Here is a 21,392-nt window from a genome sequence, read left to right as displayed (position 1 = left end):
TGATAGAGCTGAGATTTTGAAGCCATGTTGGCAAAACTGAATTTCAGTGTCTGTTTGCACTGCACAGCTCAGCACTTTGTGGAGGTAGCTAGGCTGCCTCTGGCTCTGAATCAGAAAGAGTTCAATCTTACCAGTGCAGTAAAACGGGCTGAGACACTTAAATCCAAACAGAACCTTCCACTAGCGTAACAATATTGCTTCCAGGATGCAAGGCAGTGTGGCTATCAGGCCTGCTGTTCCATACACACATAACTCATAGTCTGCTCTAAAAATCTCAGACAGCAACTCATGATAACACTTCCTTCAGATACACAGGGAACACTTACACAATCTTGGCATGAGCTCTGGAACTAGTGACAACAGCCAGGAAAAGCTCCCCATCCACAGAAGGAAGGTCATCAATGTAAACTGCTTCACCAGTGGTGTGCTTGATCCCGGACTGGTGCATAATGGGCCGTCCTACAGGATCCTGGGGAGGCTGACTGGGCTCTACATCCTGTACAGTCAAAAAGACATCCCCCCAAACAGTTAAAAAAGGAATAGTCGTGTTATTCTTACAGTAATCAGAAAATCAGATGAATGAACACCTGTTCATATTAGCACCTTCTGGTTCAACATTGAAAACAGATGTGGCTGCAGGACCTGACTGCTGCTCCTGGGGATTTCTCCAGTTTCATCAATTTCTTCTCTTAAGGAGCCTTTTGAGAGCACTGCACAGGTTTGTCTACTTGGATTTTTTTTTTCCTTAATTATTTATATCAAAGTGATAAACCCAGCACTTTTACAGTTTCCTCTCTTACCAAATGGTGTCATGAAGCTTCAAGAATTTTCTCAGATATTCTCAAAAGATTCTGCTCTGAATTTTTTCAGTGTCTGGTAGTGTATTTTGAGCTATTTGCAGCAATTTCTAGAATTTTTCTTCCTCACTGAAAGATTGTAACTAATCAATGTAAATCAGTGAGAAAACGTTATTTAAATATTTTCTTCCCGCTTTTATTTCCTTGCACCTGTGTATGAATTTAGTGCCTTATTAATCTTATTTTGCTAAGTTTTTCTTGAAAGTTAATTCAGTGTTGCCAGTTAATTGTGCCACATCAACTAATCGTTGTCAACTTCCAGAACACTTTTCCATTTTTTGAGTCAGTATTCGCCCCAACTTTTTCCTTTTCTGCATCTAGAATTACTTAATTGCTTACAACTTTAAATGCTTTTTCTTCTAAAGCTTCCAGCACACAAGTGTTCTGGCTACACATTTCTATCTCCTGCACTTTCTGGCACACTGTCTGCTATCAGCTCAAGGCCAAGAACAAACACTTTTCACCTGACTGCCCGAAGTTCCTCGAACGGATGTCTCAGCTAAAGCACCTCAATTTTTCCACAACAGAATGACCAGGTATTTAGATCTCAGCATATGTATTCTTTTTTTCCTCTTAATTTTAAAAGCTTAATAATGTTCAGCTAAAAGAGTCCAGACAAAAGACAGGACCTTGCAAAAGCTAGATATAAATTTTAAAGTGGAAAAAACCAGATTTTATGGGTTTATAAATTTTGTTACTCAGTGCCAATTGATTGAATAAAAAAATTTTCAATTTCTGTTGTTTCAGCACTTTGTTACAGCTGGGGAATAAATTGTTAAAAGCCATAAAGAACTAGTTCCTTTATCTTGGCCCCTTTTATGGTCTGTAGTGTCTTTTTTTTTTTTAGTAATGACTCTGAAGGAAGCTGCAGATAACAACCGGAACAAATTTAAAGTATTTAAAGCTATTCTAAGGAATATCCAAAACCAACCAACCAACCAAATAAATAAATATATGTGTAACTAGTTTTGATTTTAATTTTTCTTTAGGTTTTCAAAAACTGGATATTTTTTCTTGCCTATTGAGGGTACTAAAACATCAAAAATCCTTGTGGGCATTTTCACCATGATCTAGTTGAAAGGGTGGGGCCTCTGGTGGTCTAGTGGTTAGAGTGCAGGACTCGCACCGCTGCGACCCGGGTTCAATTCCCGGCCCCCCGGGCAGCTGGAGCTCGTCAGCCTTGTATGGCAATCCAGCTACGTCCTGGGGACCTCACTGCCACTGTCCAAGCTTTGCTCGGCCCCGGCAGATGAACCTCAGGATTAAAGGGTGGGCTCAGTTCAGCGCACGCTGTGTCTCACCTAAAAAATCCACTGCGCAGGCTCGAAGGGTTTATGACCTTTCCCAAATCTTCGCTTGCGAAGACTGGCCATTATTATTAGTTGAAAGGGTGAGCTTAGAAAATACAATTTGTGTTCTTTGCTGCTCTCTAGTGCTGATTTAGGATACTCGTGTTAATTTGACCAGACAGCCATCACATTTCATCTTAATTCCTAAATCTACAGTAAGACCCAAGAGCCCCCCTTGAGATCATAAAAAAGCGTATCTTGAGACAATAATACTATAGTGATACTATAGTATATATATACAATACTTGGGCTTTTCAGTCTTTTTTGGTTTTTCCTAATTTCTTTCTAATTGGTTTGCACACTGCAATATACAGATTTAAGCAGTCTGACAATGGAGTTTGCTCAGCATATTTGTCTTTGGAGAACTGTTTAGAAGAAGTGAGTATATCCATATGAGTCTATTTTTACAAACATGGATTTTCCAGTTGAGATACAGTTAAAATCAACCACTAAAAGCCTGTTCCCTCCAATCCCTTGGAAAATCTGTACCTAAGCTTCACACTAAGGGTCATGCTTGAACCTTGACTTTTTACCAAGTCTTGTAAGGCACAAAACAATGTTAGAATGAAATCACTTGCCTGGTATATTTGGATACTGTGGGGCATTCTGGTTTCGAAATCTTCTAGGACACTGCTATATTCCATGGGTATGCCAGGGAAGTGGCAAGGATCCTGAAAAGGAAGTGAATTAGTACTAAAACTCACATCTTGTATATTCCAAATAAAAAAGCTAACAACCAAAATCACCCAAGTCTTTATATAGGAAATTCCTTCCGGGCTCAAACTAGAAAGGCTCTAAAGTAACAATTCTAAAACAACGTAGAGTTTTTAGATTTCACTAAATAGTGTTTAAAAATATATTGGATTCAATAAATATGCTTGTTTAAGGTAAGTAACATAAAGCAGGGACAGACAGAAGAGCTTTTTTTCTGGGGTCTAACCAAACTGGCACAGATTCACTCCAGATTACACTCTTGGTAATAGTCAATTACCTGGCAGTGGCAATTTAGAGAAAACAGCTCAAGGCAACACTGCCTTGAAGAAAAGAAGAAAAATGTAAAAGGGATATTTTTCCTCTTAAGAACAGATTTAAGACAAAAGCAAGTAAATTACACCCAGAATGTACTGGGAAATGAAATTTTAGTGTCCTCATCTCCCAGTCAACAACTTACATGAGAAGGAGAGTTGGTTTAACACCTACAGTGGTTTTCCAAAGCCCATCTTTTTCTGTTTTGAACTACAGACAGATGGAATAAAATCTCTTGCATATTTTCTTTGGGCCTGGGAGCTCAATACTGATATATTGTTGCATTAACATTGCTCAAATGTCTTTTAAAGCCTCATGTCCGAGGTAAAGCGATCTGAGTGCCTAGAAGTTAAAAAGGCATCTCTCCATCAGTCTCTTTAGGAGTAAAACACTTACCTTATTCTGTAGATCTGAACCCCAAAGACAATATTTAGCACACTGTACGAATTGCAAGCACCAATAGAAGAAAAAAAACCCCTTTTATTTGCTTGCCCAAAAGTAGACATGGAGAACTAATTTACCATTGCCTTTAATGACTGTGATATTTCCAGGAAAAATCTGTAGAAGAAACTGACCATCAAAGTTTTCTTATAGTCTATTTTTTCACCACTAGCTGAGCCTGGAAGAGCAATTTCTTTAAGGACTAGTCTGCAGGCTTCATCCAACATTTGTTCATTCCAGTGTCTGTTAGGAAGAATAATAGATACAATCAGACCAGGACTAAAAAAAAATAAAATACAAATTGCAGTCATATATTTGTACCATGGACCACAGGCATAATCCTGCTCACAGTGAAGCCAAAATATTGATTCTAACAATGCCTGCAATTTTGAAAAACAGTGTAGATCAATGCTGCTCACAGAACTGAGCCCCCTTAAGTCAATAGAATTAAGTGTTATCCCAGCATTTTTTAAATAAACCAATAAATAATTAAACAAACCCTATTACAGCTTTAAAGCTGCATTAACAGTCTTGCAGAGTATTACCATTCTGCAGATACTATCCTACATTTGAAGGGAAGAAGATAACAATATTGATGCAAACTGTAGATACTTTCAAGGAATATGATTAGTTGTTACATTTCCTGAAAAAGGTCTTCTTGAAGGATCTCAGCACTGTTAATTCTGCATAGTTACACAACCCTAGATATGAAAATATTAGTCTGTTAGACTAAATTTAATTATGTAAAGCATCAAAAGAATAATGAGCACTTCATCTAGTGAAACAGTTGCATATTAAATGGTAAAAAAGGCCAGTGGGACTGCATTTAGTGTTGGTTTTACGTTGCTTGAATTATTTGCAGTTTTTTTCCTCAGAAACGTGTAAAGGTGCTGCAAACTGTGAGGGAAAGTCAGGGACTAATTCCAGAGATTATCAGAGTCTTGTAGATGAAGAGATATTGGAAAGGTGAAGGCTTGACTTGTGCTTCTAATTTTATTGGGCACATCCGAAGTTCTCAAATTTTCTATCTTTTAGAGCCCAACTGAAGGACTCGAGAACACTGGTAAGAGGGGACTATCAAATGTATGGGATACAGCATCAATTGCCAGTACTTGGGTTCAGATGCATAACTAACTGATGTTACCTCATCCACCTATCTCACAGCTCATCTCTCATCTCTCTCTGCACACTGCACCAGAGTTGCACTTCATGTGCAAACTCCAAAATATAACAATCCTGAAAAGTCATCATTAAGGCTTGGCCAGATCATTCACCTGAACATACGAGGTATCAGCCAGGCAAGTGAAATCTTTCAGTACTTTCCTGTTCCTAGGTAGTACACCCAAGGCTTCAAAGTCCATTTATTCAAAGATATAGACAAGGCAGAGAAATTTTACCTTCCAATAAGTGTGCAACAGGTTTGTTTTGCACAGACTGTTGTTGACACAGCACCTCCATAGAAAATGCTCAAATCCTTTATTATATCTGTACCTTCTTCAAAAAGTACCCTCATCCCAGCATTGGTTATTGGAAGAGCATTTTCCCGTCTTGGTGCTTGTCGAAACGCAGAGACATACTCCCCCTGAGCAAGATCAGACACAAGTAAAGTATTTACAGACAGGTAAGTATTTGAAAGTGGAACTTTTTACTGCACTATGTGAAGCAAGAGAATAAAAAATGAAGACCACAAATTCAACTTCCTGAGCATTCAAGACTATACACTTCTTCTCAGGACCTTTCAGTAGCTTTACCATCTTTGATTTTCTAGCAACTCATACCCAATCCTCCATCACCTACACAGTTCAGATGACCTAGATTTTTTCATGGTAGATAGCTGGAAGACAGGGACCTTGTGGAGTGGAGTTGTATTAATAACACACCAAAAATTTAGAGGCTTCAAAGTATTACCAAACTTCAGCACTCAGATGACATGACCCATAATTCTCTTATAAGATCCCATATCCACTCTTACAAACACAGTATCAGTTAAAGGCTACTATTCAGTTCAGCAACGTTTATGGAACCACCGTGCACATTCACACTCTTATCCCATTTTAAAGAAAAATCCTCAGGAGATGACAATGCTTTACCTGCTTGGTGCCAGCCATATCACAAGTGAGCAGCCTGCTCTGGTGAGGACAACAGCAGCTTGTCCAAGACCCCTGTACACAAGAGGGTCTAGACAATTGCTATTGCCCTCATCATTTTAGGGCAAAATTTTGTCTGAATACTACTCTTTATATATCATCACTGGATACCTGTTGAGTTGTGCTTTTTGGCTGAAACTGGGAGATAGTATGGTGCTGAAAGTGAATAAATGTAAAGAATTCAGAACACGAACAGTAACAGGGCTAGTTTAAAGAGAGGATTATGCTCCTTCCTGCTCTTTATTTCATAGTCTTTAACTCTGCATAAAGCAAATCAAAGGAAACTAATAACTTACCTTCCTTGAATGGGGGATATGGACAGAGACTAAGACCTCTTCTGGTGTAATGGTATTGTTACTAACTCCATGTGCAAAAATATCACTCAAAGGAATCTGTCGTTTTCTTCCTAAAAAAAATCCCAAATCCAGAAATTTCTATACAATTGTGCAATTAACATATATCAATGATACTTTAACTGGCAAGAAATATCTGCCACCTTCCTGAGTAACTAATCACTACAGAGTTTACATGAAAAATTATCAGAGATATGTTTTATAAATTCAAATTCATCTTCCATAACATCATAACACCAGATTCCTAAAAAAGTGCCCAGAGGTCAATCCCCATTCCATAACCCTCCCTTCCAGTACTGCCAATGATGATCCCATCCCCACTCCTGTCAATCTGTTCCAAATCTCTGCAGCTGCTGTTGTCACTATCTTTCATTCTAAAACATAAAGAATGAGGAAGTAAACTGAGCAAGAAAGAACTGCTGCAAAAGTGAAAAAATATCAGGGGGTTGATTTTTTTGTTGTTTAGGTTTGGGGTTTATTTCTTTGTTTGTTTGTTTTTTCCCCTGAGATTCTGAACATTTCTACAAGTCCAGAAATGAACAAATGCTGTTGCTTTTTCCTTTCTCTTTTTGTAGTTTATTCTGAAATTGGCTATATTTGTTATTCTATGATATATACTATTAAAGTTAAAATTTTCAGAAGGGAAGAGGACGAAATTCTGCAAGGAACCTAAGACTGTAAGAGCCCTTTGAACACTTAAACTTCATCTATGCTACATCAGGTTTGCCAGTATCACTCCACAGTTAAGCTAGCAGGCCTTTCAGAAATGCAATATTTTAACACATATAATTGATTCTATTAATTAAACAAGCTCCATTGGCTCAAGGAGCTTTGTTGGTAGGACTGGAACTGTACCAGTATCACAACTGTCAAGTAGCATTGCTGTTCTGCAAGAACACAGAGGCCTGAACATTGTACAGATGGAAATCCACGATGACTCAACAGTGTGGAACTTAACCATGGGTGTTTGGCTGATGAAGTAAAAATGTATTTTTTATTAATCTTCTGTGTCTTCTGTACTTTTCACGTGCTACATAAGGGGTCTAATGCAATTTTAAATAAAGGATTTCTTATTAGTAGACGCTATTTATCATGCAATAGCCCTGACCTATCCCAAAACTTTCTATAATGAGATAATCCTCTGTGTCTTTTTTAAAAGGTTCACATTTTGCAACACTCCCCTCACATTCAACGAACATGATACTTCATGATTGGCTGATTTACAGTATTATTTCTTCATGTTCCTCATGTTATGCTTGATGATGACACTATAACCTGTTTATCCTAGAATATCATTTAGCATTAAAATTGCATTCTTCAAATATAACTGGTATGACAGCAAATCTTCGCTAAGGGAATTTTATTTTGCTGAAGCATGAATCTGAAAAGTAACACTGTTAAGAATAGTAGCACTGGATTTCTGCCTTTGCAATTCAAGCCAGAGTAGACTTGTTTACATACATGAAGATTATTGTCCAATCCCACCTGTGAGCCTGCCAGGATCTCTGACGGTGCATTTTCTCTTACACTGTGATTTAAGTTAATTACTAACAACTAACAGTGCTTTTGCAATCTCCTTTTCTTGGCAATCCACTTTTCCTGTGTTTCACTGACTATCATTGGTAGAGAACGATGTTAAAAACCTGTGAAAATGCCTAAAAATCTCTCCCAGCAGCCAAGTTCTGCCAGGTTAACAGAAAGATATATCAGTCAGTTATCCTATTCATCACTCAAATAAGTAGGTACATCATTAGAATTGCTGAGTAAGAAGATAAAAATGTTTGTACTTTCAGTTGTCAAAATGATATTCTGACAAGCATTTTTTCTCTCAGTGACAAAACATGCAGGAAGAAGTCATAGAAATCACACAGCAGAAGTTTTTGTGTATCTGTTCCAAGAAATTGTGTCTCAGAAACAACCCTTAAAGAGCATGTCCTTCTGGGTATTAGCTGGAGAATTACATGTTCTGAAATGGCAAGATTCACTCTGTCTGGATCTAGGACAAAAAGGACATAAGCCACCTAGGAGAGCATGCAATTCCAAGCCACCAGACAGCTCGTGTTTACCAGTAATTTCATCAACTTTCCAAAGGTAGTGCACAAGAAAAGAAGCAGGAAAAGGGGAATATATACACAGAGATGGAAAGAAACCGAGGAAATGGGCATGGACAAAGGTGCTGCATGGGGGTTCCTGTATCAGAAGTAAGTACTTTTGAGGAATGAAAAGCCAGAATCTTCTCAGGGTCAGAGGATGATTTTAAACCAGGGCAAAGCAACAACTAAAGAAAAAAACTAACAGGGAGGTGAGAAGATGGTACACAGCTACTCAAATTGGAAGGTTTTATGAGTGCTTGCAGTAATTCACTGCCCACAGAAGTACATGTGATCTGGTTGGTCTGAATGCTTACCCTTGACATGGGAATATTTAACATGTTCTTTGTTTGCAAGTTGCTTCTCCTGCAGATGTGATCTTGTATAAGAGTGGGAAAAGGGTTCCTTAAACTCTCACCTGTTCTTATTTCCCTTCCCCCCATACAACAGGATCCTGTACCTCTGGCACTACTACAGAGACAGGCTATCTCCTCCTACCTCTTGAAGCCAGATTGAGCATGCAGTTGCTGGCTGCCAGAACAGGATTCAAGTCTGAGGTTGATTTTCTACTTATGATGTTTCCACCTAATGACTTGAAAAAAAAAAAAAAAAAGAGATTTATGTCACCTTTCTCTATCACCTTCATGTTTTTATGTTAAGCAACAACATAATGTGCAGACTATATATAAATTTATACATATTGAAAGTTCAAAAAAGAGGTATTGATAGAAAATTCACAGCAAAATCAAAATTAAAAATGCAAGTTTTACATGTGGTCAGGACATATTTGCTACAATTTTATCAAATTATTGCAAGGAATGCACAACATACAGCAACGTTTCGTATCTGTTCTCCACCCAGAGTTCTTAATTGCTGCAAGACAGCACAGAAAACCTTTGTCTTCTCTTCAGGGAGCTCTGAGATTGCATTTGTCAAGATGTCTTTCACTAGAGAGAGGCTGCAGGCAGCTCCCAGAGTTAGCCCTGTAACCAAAAGATTATGAAAATGTAAGGTGTGCATTGCTTTATCCCCTAGGTTTTAAACTATGTGCAGACTGTAGAGCTGGGGCTGCTCATGTGGAATACAGGCAGATAAAAGGAGATGGGTCTTTGCATATTAAAGGACTGTGACCTTTCATTTCAGGAGACTGAGGGTAAAATCTCTAGAAGTGATGAAACTGAGCTAATAGCTCACCTCTTCTTCATCAGCTTCAAAATGCTTTCAACAGACTCTTCCTCTTTTTAAACACGATTTTCATCATAATTTGATCTTGCTTTGCATATGTACATTCTAGTTCTTCTCCTAAGGTATGGGTAGGTAACACTGGCAACAAAAAAACCAAACAGCCCTAACAACGAATATAGCATTCTTTTTCCCACTAGAAAGACAACTTGTATGCATTTTTTTGAGGAGTTGTCAATTTTTTTGCAAGAATATGAGGTTTTTTTAAATGTCAAACAGTTCCTTCTGTTCAAAATAATTATTTATGTAATATATTCGTGTTTTTAATGAACACTGGAATTCAATCGAAGTATAAATAAAAATATCTATAACTTACATTACTTTTAATCAAGCAAAGCAATATTAAATTTTGTGTATTTAAAACAAAGATTTAATCAAAATATGTTTTGCATTTAAATCTGATTAAAGAAAGGAAATACTATTTCTGGCTGGCAAACTAAACTGCATATCTATTGTTTCAAAACTAGTAAGTCTCACCTTCTCATACCTAGGTTTTTATTTATAGATTTTAAAAAAGCATTAAGCATTCTCCCAGCTTCTTTTCAATTCCCAGCTCCTTTTCAGCTAAAAAACCCCTAGTTTTTGAATAGAATTGGATGATTGAACTAAAAAAGATATTCTAAATGCAATGACAAAACTGTCAAATACAGTTTACCACTTATAAAAAAGTGGGTTCAGGCATATAGCAAGTAATTTCATTAGATATAGGATATGACTTCCCCTAAAATTTTGGCAGTAATTTATATTTAATTAATTTAGACTATTATGGTAAATTTAAACCTATTTCTAGTTGTCATTTCTAATTTCACTAAAATTTATTTAAACACTAAAACCTAGTCTAACTTTAACTAAGAAAAAACCCATGCCAATCTTAAACATATAAAATGAGGTAAAGAATTTTTTTAATCTGCAATAATCACTGCTGTTATGATTGAGAACTAGATTAGTTAATACATATTAGCTATGCCAGTTTAATCACAGCCTTTTTTCTAATATAAACAAGCATGCCACGTGCTAAGTCTCGCTGTGGTTCTGTATGGGTCTCTCTCTGCTATTCAGCAGAGCATGGTACAGAGATCACAAGGCAAACATTGCATGACTTAGCACCAGAACCAGTATTACCAGAATAATCACCCTTGCACTAAGGCCCAAGGTAATGTTGCTGGTCAGCACTGCACTGCATCGTGAAGACAAATCATGCACTGGGATGGTGGCCACAGAACCAAGCATGGTTAGGACTGAGTTACAAAGCACTTCACACCCTCAGCACTATGAAGTGGAGCAGCATTCCTTACTGCAAAGAAATTTCCTATGTCTGAATAAAGTTAAGTCTACTGACCATCATCTGTGCATTGCACCACATTCAGATCTGGGATCCTTGCAGGAGCAATAAGAACTGGATGGAACACACCTCTAAATTTCATCTCAGGTCCTGCAAGATAGGAATATACTTAGAGAAGAGACATTTTCCATAATGACAATTCCAACTTAGTGGAGTGCAAACTTAAGGATGAAGATGCCAAAAGAATGACAAATGTAGCCCCATTCCTCCCATGCACACTGGAATTACAGCAACAGGAGCCATTCTGATTGTATGCATACCCACGCCGGTGTTCCCAACCACAAGAGGTGCTTTGGGGTGAGCAGCTTTCAGATCCAGTAATTCATCCAAGCTTACAGGAGAGATCCATGTCACTCGCTCCCCATGAAAAAGCAGAGTTCTTTTTGGTTGATTTTCAGCCATTCTCTGATGGGGAAATACAGCAGATTGAAATATTTAGACATACAGACAGGTATGAGGTCTAATAGACACTGGACTGAAAGTCCAGTGTGTTCTTAAACAGTGGCAGTTCTACTTAAGCCTTTCAAATTGGACAAAAATAGGACAGAAATGTTATGCTGGCTCTTTGAATAGTGGTGAAATTCTAGACTGTGTGGGTAAAATGTCTTCAAGTAATTCCAAAGGGCTAAACAAGACTGATAATAAATAATCCCCAAGTAAAAGATGTAGGCATAGATCTTGCACTTGCTAAAACTGTTCAAAAAGTGATAAAAAATACTAAAGGAGGTGTTTACCTCCTTAGCTGGCTAGAGTCACCAGTGACACTGCCCAGAGCATCCCTTTCTGGATTACACATGCATTTAAGTGTCTCTGGCTGTGCTATCACTGTTCATGGATCACTTGGAAATAGCCTCTGAACTAGTAGTGATACAAACACACAGTCAAGAACCCCTGTCTTACAATTATGAACCTTTCTCCGTAGCAGCCAGCTAGATACAGAGAGTTTGGCTTTGAATCTCTAGATTGACAATAATGTAGAGCAAACAGTTTTCATTTTTTCTAGGCAAATACTGCTGTCCATAATAAGGGAATCCTAACACTTTCCATTCCATCTGTTTATATCTTTGGCATACCTTAATCACTGGGGATAAACACTCCCTGATCTGGGTGGCTGAGGCTGACATTTTGACAGAAAAGGCTAACGAAACTATTTAGTCACAAAATGGGGAAAAAGTGTTGTTTACCCAATGTTAAAAAGTGTTTGCAATTCATTTTGCTGCAAAGCATTTATATCTTCAGGTGCTGCACTGAAAATCCAGTTTAGGTTACTTCTTTGTATTCTCACTTAACACCTAACTGCAACTTCATTTTCCCAATATGGTTGTTTTTTTGGTATGTGAATACTCAATAAGCTTACTGAAAAAAGGAGTGTAATTTTGGATTGACATTAAAATGTTTTGACATTTCTTCTGATGAATTACTGCTAAGCAGGACTTAAGAATTAATTCTGAATGGAGCTAAAGAGTAGTCTACAAGCAGCAGAAGTTACCATTAGTTCTGGAGGAAATATAAGCTCCTGGGTGGGATCTAAGGGCTGGAATTCATCTGTTGAAAACAGGCTGGTGGAGACCTTACAAAAAAAGAAGACAAGCAAAGACCAAAAATTTTCTCTCATCATTAATTTCATACAACAACAAAATCAACCAAAACCAAACCATGAGGCACTGACTGTAATCACTAGAAAACTAGTAATTCCATCATTATTCAGATTTGTTGTTATATTCCCACGGATCATTTGGAGTTGCTGAGGTGAAGGAAGTGTTCATAACAGTTTCTTAGATTTTACTACTAACAAAAATGACAGTGCAGGGGCAAGCAACTGAAGGACTAAATACAGGCTTCCAGTAGCCCTACTATAAGAAACTAGTTTCATGCCAATCTAAAGGACTCACAACTGAAAGAAGTAGATCAGATATTATTGAAAGAAAATTGAGAAAAAAAGTGAAATATTTGTATGGAAAAGAGATTTCACATAAAATCACAATCTGGTTTTCTAGAGTATATCAGCTCTTCAAACTCAGGTCAGCAGTCAGATTCCTAAGAGATCAATGCTTACACTCAGACCATCACTGATCATTGATTTAAGAAAATTTCATATATGCCCTGATTTCTTGCATAATGTAATACTCACTCTGTGTGAGTAGAGCTCAGACTATTAATAGGAAGTACTGAACCCAAAACGCTGCTCAAGTCTCAGCTCTGGAGATCCAAACTACCTTACACCAATTATCTGGCACATCATTGCCTCCACATAGAAATACATACATACAAAATACTCCAAATGTATGCACAAAATACATACATACAAATACTCAAAAGTTTCTGTGAGTCATAATAAAATCTCTCATTTATCAAATAATATTATGTAAGGTGGAGGACAAAAATGGCAGAGTATACTACATTTACTTTAATTACAAGAAAAAAAAGCTATGCAATATTCTAAGTTTTATATTTAAATGGGATAGGTGAAATACTTAAAACCTTACCTTCTCTTCCTTGTCAAACAAATCTTCTTCCTGATCCAAGCAACATTTTCCATTTGCTTTCATTTGACAACAAACAGATTCCTAAAATAGGAATATCCCATTAGTGAAATATTGCCCAGAATGGCAATGAGTTAAAGCTGATAAGAGTGACTCTATATTTCAATAAAGTTCCAGATGAAGCTTAATACCAAGCCAAATTAGAAGGATTATGTGTTAAAGAAGTGATATTAAAAAATAATTTAAAATCATCAGATATTGAAGTCCTTAATACAAAATAATTCATACTATGTGAAATGCAGTTGACTTTGTGAGAGCACATGTAGATGGTCTGTATTATTTCCTTCACAAAATGTTCACTCCCATGTCTTTCTCTGTAGGTTTATGACATGTTGCATTACATGATAAATTACTAAGAATGTGGATCCAAATTCTGCTTTTATTCATGCCAGTACTAACCCACAGTAAACCCTGTACATTTGTGTTAATCAATATTAATCACGGGTTAGGCCACCTACTCAGACCTACATCTCTTAACAGAGAAAAGCGATGATCTTAAGGAAAATCTTGATGGTTTGTATACACATAGACATTAATGGGCCCAATCTAGTAATCCTGTCATTGCTACTTCTTCTTACCTTACAGAAGGTTTTACAGGCATCTAGGATTGGCCTATATCCGGTACAGCGGCACAAGTTCCCTGAAAAAAGAAAATCAGTCAGAAAAAGCTTTCCTCTAAAGCATGTGGCTTTATAATGTCAGGTCTTTATATGAAGCTTTTTATAAAGCACTTCAAAAGACACATATGGGGATGTTTTGAACTCCTGTCTCTGAAACAGTCTACAACTTCGTGCTTCATTTTCCAGGAGAAAAGAATAACAGGGAATACAAGGACTGCATCCAGTAGCAACTCTGCTGAGAAGCACAATTTGTACAGAGTACATCTATCCATGCATGCATATGTACTCACACAGGCAGATACTCACATACACAGAGCATCTGAAAAAAAATCCTTCAGAGACACACCTGCACACTAAAAAGTGGCAATATTTACCAGCCAGAGCTGCAATCATCTGCTCTGAAGTTGGTTCTGGGTGGTTTCTTAGCAAAGTGTATATGGACATCACCATTCCAGGCGTGCAGAAACCACACTGGGAGCCATGGCACTTGGCAAGTCTTTCCTGAAATGAAATATCACAAACAGCACTCCTTCCAGCATTCATCTCCACTCTAATGAATTCTCTCTTAAATGGGAGATGCCATGGCAAACCTTGTCTTCGCATTAAATCAGACTTTTTAAGTAAAACACTTAAAGCGATATCAAATAAGAGCAATTATTTTGGGTGTGATGTCCAGGCACATCTTACTAAGGAAGCTAACTAACTTTCAGTGGACTTCTGTCTTTTTTGCATTTATACTAAAACAGCAGCTAAAGGGGCATTGTCCAAGATGTGCCATTAGCCCAAACAGAGCACAAGTCTGATCCATTCCAACAATCCTTATATACCAACTACTTGATCACACTGTCAGTACTAAAAGCAAGGTCTACCATATATCATAAGCCTTGATCCATCAACCATCAGAAACCCATGTTGTCCTCTATTACCATTTAGCAGGAAAATAATCATGATATGAAATTCCCATGCCCTAAAAGCACTGCCACTAAAGCCAGTCCACACAAAAAAGAAATCAGTAATCCTCTTACACAGTGATACTGTACTCTCACCTGAACTGGATGAATCCTGGTTTTTGTACTTCCAACACCTTCCACTGTAGTCACTGCTGCACCATACAAGGAGCAAATGGGAAGCAAACATGCATTGGCTGAATAGTGTCTTCAGAACATAAAGGAGAATTAAGAACACGAATGTTATTTTATTATAATAAATGTGTGAAAATTATTTTTCAGTCAGTCAAATCACTGTCATCACTTGGAATGGGAAGGGATCACTGTGTCTCATGTCCTCAGTATAAAAAAACATATCTATGAGGACAGTTCCATAGAATTTAAATCTTCCTCAATCCTTCAGTCTTTTCTAATTGCCCTCTTGTTTCCCCTGCCCACAAGCAACCTGTCAACTGTATCTTGGAGGAGGAAGATGGGGAAGGGAGGATTGGTGTAGTCATTTGAAGGAAGTAAAGCATTACTGCTGCAAATTTATAATCAAATTTCTCATCCAAAGGAAATTATGATGTAAAATAAATATCATACTAAATAGCAACAACATGCCAAAATGAAAATTCTTCAAAGCTTTTAATCATTAAAATAAAATTCTTTGTTTTTCTAATACGGCTGAAGTGTTTCTTTTCAAGAATCATTCTGACTCTTAATTTCAACACTTTTGGTAACTTAGAACTTTTTTATTTGCGTTGCATTCCAATGTAACACAGCTGTTTAAAAGAACAACAGGAACATTTTCCCCCTCACCTAATAAACTGTTCAGTTGACAATGACCTGTAACCATTTAACAATTTGATTGGAGTTTTCTTGATTTAAAAGTAATTTATTCCATTTTTTAGCTTAATGAAACTTGGGTTCTGGGTTTCAAAGCCCTTCTTTTTGCGAGTGTGATATAAGGGAGAGAGTTCAGTACTGAAGGGCTGGTAAGACTCAAACTTCTGCCAGCCATATCTTCCTACCAGTCATATGATAAAACTAGTGTGCTGGTTTGTGCTGGGACAGAGTTCATTTTCTTCAAAATAGCCAGCGTGAAGCTGTGTTTTTGATTTGTGCTGATTTGTTTTTGATTAGTGCTGATAACACAGGGATGTTTAGTTACTGCTGAGCAGGGCTTTCACTGAGTCAGGGTCTTTTCTGCCCCTCACCCTGCCCCACCAGTGAGGGGGCTGAAGGGCACAAAAAGTTGGGCAGCACACAGCCAGGACAGCTGTGTCAAACTGATCAAAGGGATATTCCATACCACAGGGCCTCATGCTCAGCATACAGAGCTGGGGGAAGGGGGAATGTTTGGAGCGATGGTGTTTGTCTTGTCAAGTAACTGCTACATGTGATAGAGTCCTGCTGTCCTGCAGATGGCTGGACACGTGCCTGCTGATGGGCAGTTGTGAGTGAATTACTTACTTTGTTTTGCTTGCATGAGCGGCTTTTGTTTTATCTATTAAACTGTCCTTATCTCAACCCATGAGTTTTCTCACTTTCACCTTTCTGATTGTCCCCCCCATCCTGCCAGGGGGAATGAGTGTGTGGCTCTGTGATGCTCAGTTATCAGCTGGAGTTAAACCATGATACAGAGCTGCAGGTAGGAGCCACATTCCAATGGTCAATACAAAGGTCTTAAATTAATGCCTCCCAAAACCGTCTTGCAGGAGCTGTCAGAATATACAAGCCAATCCAGCATTTGAGTATGATACTTCAGCAAATTTACAATATATCTGAATCAATAGTATTTTTACAGCATTCTCTTGAATTACAGTGACCCTTACTTTAGATTTTTTTACTATTAAGTATATATTTTACAAGTCTTTTTACAGTTTCACATCTGGAAATAGTAGCTACAATCACAAAATTCTGTGTAGTTTTCAACATTTTCTGTTAAGGATACCGTATCTTCTTTGAAGCTGGCTCATAAGTTGATATCATCACTGTGCAGGCACCACAGCCACCTCCTCCACAGCCATACTTAGTTCCTGTAAGACGGACTGAAAATGCTCTTATTAGGGAAAAACAATTATCTGGTTCCATTCTGGTCTTTATGCTGCTCAAAGACTTGGGGCCACCTTTTTTCCTAAACCTCTAAGGAACTTAAAATTAGTTTGGTAACATAGCACATGCATCAGACTCCTTTCTATGTTGCATTGAAATTTCGAATGAAAATAAGATTGAAGTTAAGGAATGATGTGACCAAAATCCTGTCCTCAAGAAAACAGAAAACTTGATTTGGACTTATTTTGGAAGAGGAGTAAGTTGGGACAGAAAAAGGAAGTGAAAAATAGTTTTCCAAGTGAAAATATGAAAGGAAGTAACATATAATGGGCAAACCAGCTATATACCTGAAATTGCAGTGGACCACTGAAAATCCATATCCCAGTTTTCCCCAGAAGGGCCATTTATAGTAAGGATATTAACCTTGCATCTCATTTGAAAGATCACACTTCTGAGAGAAGTGCTCATTTCTGTGAATCTGGAACAGTGGCCAATGTGAAACTGTGAATCAACAAACAGATAATTTAATATTCCAAAGCCACCAAAAAGGAAGATGCCTTTCTCCCCCTCAAAATCCCATCAGACACAGGGTCTCATCACGATGTCTGTCTTTTCCCAGGAGAGAGACTATCACAAAACTTGGAGACTTCTATTCTGTCAAGCTTTATGTACACTGGTCACAAGGTTTTTAGGCTTCTTTACGAGGGGAGAGGAGGAACACAGATAAATACATACCCATCATGCCTGATGGCATAATTTTGTGTGTTTAGGAAACTAGGCTAAAAGTACAGTAGCTCAAATGAACAGTATTTGGATTAAGAAAGAGACATTATTTAATATGGTTGGTTTATCTTAGGGGAATCACAACTACTTTAACCTGGTAATTAAACCTTGAATTAAAATTTATGAGAATTTTACTGGAATAAGGCTTTCACATGAGTGACTTTAGGGAACAGACAAGAAAAGGATACGCCTCTTTCGCAGATAAGGTAGCAGCATTTCTTCAGGATCAGCATTTTTCTCTATTATCTGCAGTAAGAAATTAAAAACAAGGTTTAAATAAGAAACCAAGGCTTTTCAAAATGCAGTGCACAGACTACATTCCCACAAAGCCAGAAGAGAATAATTCTCTGGTTCCCTCTCATAGAACTAAACTAACTGCCAAACACTGGAGGAGAGTTTGGGCTGCTTCTGGAAATTCCTTCTCAGGCAGACAGGTTTCCAGAAAAGAAGTGTCAGGGCACCTTGCAGCTACTAAAAATAACTGTTGCTCAGTGAAAGGCTACACTGAGGGAACTGACCTTTGGCCATAGTAGAAATAAAAATGCATCAGAACTTTGCTACAATAACAACAGCATAAAGAACTAATGATTTGCATATTTTAAAGTCTCCCTGGCACTTCAACGCACTGCAATGATCTTTTAAGGCTGTCAGCAGCAACAATTTCTTTTCTAGCTTTATTTGTAAGAACTTTTACTTGCTGTAATCATCTGACAACAGAGCAACAGGAACATCTACATTCTTGATCAAGTAAAGCATTTCTTATTCTGTTGCTTAGAATCAGCTAGTCCCTTATAGTTGCTTTGCATCAACAACCAGTCCTTGCAATATTATCTTTATGGTCAGTAGTCCATGTTTTGGCACCAGAGTGTTGTTGACTTTCAGTTGTGCCTCTGAAAATCTGATACCATCAAAGATGAGAAGCCAGACATATAAATGAAAAAATTAGACTGCTTACCAGCCAAAATTGATACCCAGCTGAGAGTGTGTTTCACTTTGGCACGTTTTTTCCCCCAAACACAGGAGAAGTAGTCAAAATGAGATGAAACCATGGCTATTCTGGAGGCTTGTGTGAGGATTCAGTTATACTCCCATGAAGAAGTCTGAGGAAGCCAAATCTGTGCCCACACCCTTCGAGGTTCCTTCTGGCACAGCAGCCCCTCTTTCTCCACACTCTTTCCGGGCAATACTTACCTTCCTCCCATTCACATAGAACACGAGCTCCTCAGCCGCCGCTTCCCCTTGCGGAGCCATCGTGCCCAGTCCCGGAACCAGCGGAGCCCGGGCAGCCGGAGCGGCCTCGGCAGCGGGGCGGGGCAGCGGGGCGGGCAGCGAGAGCAGGGCCGCTCGGAGGGCGACACTGACGCTGTGAAACGTTGGGAGGCTCTTATAAAACAATCTCCTCGGCTAGTTTTAAATTGTGATAAAGTCCAGCAATGTAGTGATCATGAGCCCAATGGAATTCTTGGTTATATATGCATTCACAAAGTAATTGTCAGTAACTTCCAGGTATCAAAAACATTTTTAAGGGCTACTCGTGCAGGCAAGGGTTTATAGAAACATAAATATTTTCCGCTTTCTGTATAATCTAAATATATAGAATTAATTTCCTACAAAATTTAAAACAAAATTTTTTATAGCTGGCAAACTAAAATATTAAATGAAAAAAATCAGATTAAATAAGCATGAGAAAAAAGCAACTTTGAAGCTACAAAGAGAAGTTCAAATTACCTTATCCTCAGCAAAATTATCTTAATCCCTGTTGATGGCTACAGATTGATTTTTATCTCGAAAATCGTGTGCAGTTTATACATCTTTTGCCTGGAAAGAGCTTCTAATATATCAAATGATCTGGTGAAACAAGCACATTTAGTGAAGATGCAAAGGCAATGTAACATTCTTTATGCTGCATTTATGTGATCATTTTGGGGAACAATTAAAAGAAATGCATCCTAGAAAACAACAAAGTGAATTTTCTCTGTGTTCTGTTATAGAACATTAATTTGAGCAGCAAGAAGAGTAAGAATGGAGAAAGCAAGGGAAGAAGGGCAGTAGCAACCATAATATGATTTTAGAGTTACTTAAACTGACTTCTGGGCATCTTCAGGCCATTTTCTTTATCCTTTTTTTACTTTGAAAGATACCTATACTAAAAGAAATGGAAGAAATGAGGGTATAAAGACCTAGGCCTTATACTTTTATTGAAAATTACATGCTTATATTTGGAACACCCTAGCAGTGTAGCTGGTAACACCTGATGCTGTGTGGAACAACAGGACTATCACTCAAAAAATAATTAAGACCATCTCCTAAAATATTATTTATTTTCTGGGAAGATGAAGCATGTGCTTCTGTTTCTAGCTTTCAAACTGCAGGCAATAGAGAGCAACAACCATTTAAAAAACCACTGTGTTTTGCTGCTGTAGTGCCAGCACTGGGAACACAAGCTGTAAAAAGCACTTCTGTGGGATTTCTAATGACACAGCCAGTGATGCTGACAAATAATGGAAGCTAGCAAGAACATTTCAATTAAAAAGAAAACAAATTAATTACAAACTTGGTAAAAAAAAAAAGACAAGGAAAAATGCATAAAAATTTCTATGGGTAATTCTTTTTAAAATAACATTGGATCAGGACAGAATCTATCTTCCCAACCATTTCTGCAGCTCTTCATAAGGGTTTTGCTAATGTGGTGACATACACACCATGCTTCAGAAAGAAAAAGTCTATTTGCTTAAACTTTTCAGATTAATTTTAACAGCTCTATTTTGCCATGCAGATCACATTGCCTGGATAATAAGGCAAGTTTTTTATTGGAAAAATTTTCATACTGACTGAATACTCTTTTTTTCCTGTGAGGTTCTGTGTGAAAACATCTTGCTGTCCCTATTGCTGTGCATTTACGATCTTTGCATGGTCTCTGGAACTGGTGACCACAGCTAGACAAGCTCTCTGTTTAGGGGATAAAGGTCCTTACCTCCTAGTCCTGCATTTAACTCCAAATTCATACATGGAATGTACTACAGGATCTTGGGAAGCTGCCTTGGGGCTACAGACTGTAATAAAAAAACCACAACGGAAAACAGTTGTGGTATTACTGAAGTATTTGTAAATAATACTTTTGTGCCTTGGTGTTTATGGTGATAGCTCTTACATGCAGAACAGGCATACTTGAAAACTACATCCAGGAATATATTTTGATATTCATGACTCACTTTTCTGTCAAAATATGCAGCTGAAATTCTGGAGAATTTCTTCTCACAGGAGAAGGATGTAGGTTCCTCTTGTTGAACTTCTTGAGGTTCCTCTTGGCTCATTTCTCCAGCCTGTCCAGATCCCTCTGGACAGAACCATCCAGTATTTCAGCCACTCCTTCCGGTTTTGTATCAATTGCAAATTTGCATAGGGTGCACTCTGCCTTGTCATACAGGTTGTTAATAAAGGTGTTAAACAGTGCTGGCCCCACTATAAAACCCAAAGGAGCATTAGTGTTTTGCCTCCACCTGGACCACGTGCCACTAATCATAACCCCTCTGGGTTTTCAACCCCCCTCACTGTGCACTTAACACATCCTTTCTCGGCTTGTTTGTGGAATGTTATCAGATATAATGTCAAAAG

General features: G+C 37.9%; 1 protein-coding gene across 2 annotated transcripts in view; it reads right to left on the bottom strand.

The window, feature by feature from the left end:
* The window catches only part of AOX1 (aldehyde oxidase 1), a 43,763-nt gene extending 24,607 nt beyond the window's left edge, over window positions 1–19,156 (bottom strand). Inside the window, exons 1-17 of one of the 2 annotated variants that reach the window (XM_064661974.1) lie at window positions 18,969–19,156; window positions 17,966–18,023; window positions 16,894–16,990; window positions 15,057–15,165; window positions 14,385–14,511; window positions 13,969–14,030; window positions 13,334–13,414; window positions 12,337–12,417; window positions 11,108–11,252; window positions 10,845–10,937; window positions 9,095–9,246; window positions 8,762–8,855; window positions 6,117–6,226; window positions 5,071–5,255; window positions 3,754–3,916; window positions 2,785–2,877; window positions 327–496 (exon numbers count right to left, since the gene is read on the bottom strand). In XM_064661974.1, the coding sequence (XP_064518044.1) occupies window positions 327–496; window positions 2,785–2,877; window positions 3,754–3,916; window positions 5,071–5,255; window positions 6,117–6,226; window positions 8,762–8,855; window positions 9,095–9,246; window positions 10,845–10,937; window positions 11,108–11,252; window positions 12,337–12,417; window positions 13,334–13,414; window positions 13,969–14,030; window positions 14,385–14,511; window positions 15,057–15,165; window positions 16,894–16,990; window positions 17,966–18,023; window positions 18,969–19,028 (1,880 nt within the window). In that variant the 5' untranslated portion in view covers window positions 19,029–19,156. The remainder of the gene's footprint in view (window positions 1–326; window positions 497–2,784; window positions 2,878–3,753; window positions 3,917–5,070; window positions 5,256–6,116; window positions 6,227–8,761; window positions 8,856–9,094; window positions 9,247–10,844; window positions 10,938–11,107; window positions 11,253–12,336; window positions 12,418–13,333; window positions 13,415–13,968; window positions 14,031–14,384; window positions 14,512–15,056; window positions 15,166–16,893; window positions 16,991–17,965; window positions 18,024–18,968) is intronic. The other variant, XM_064661973.1, reaches the window with a different exon arrangement.
* Window positions 19,157–21,392: the final 2,236 nt, after the last annotated feature.

This window comes from Pseudopipra pipra, chromosome 7, assembly GCF_036250125.1.
Source record: "Pseudopipra pipra isolate bDixPip1 chromosome 7, bDixPip1.hap1, whole genome shotgun sequence".
NCBI classification, from domain to species: Eukaryota; Metazoa; Chordata; class Aves; order Passeriformes; family Pipridae; genus Pseudopipra; species Pseudopipra pipra.
The sequence above is the reverse complement of the archived record's forward strand: the minus strand, read 5'-3'. Positions and strand labels throughout refer to the sequence as shown.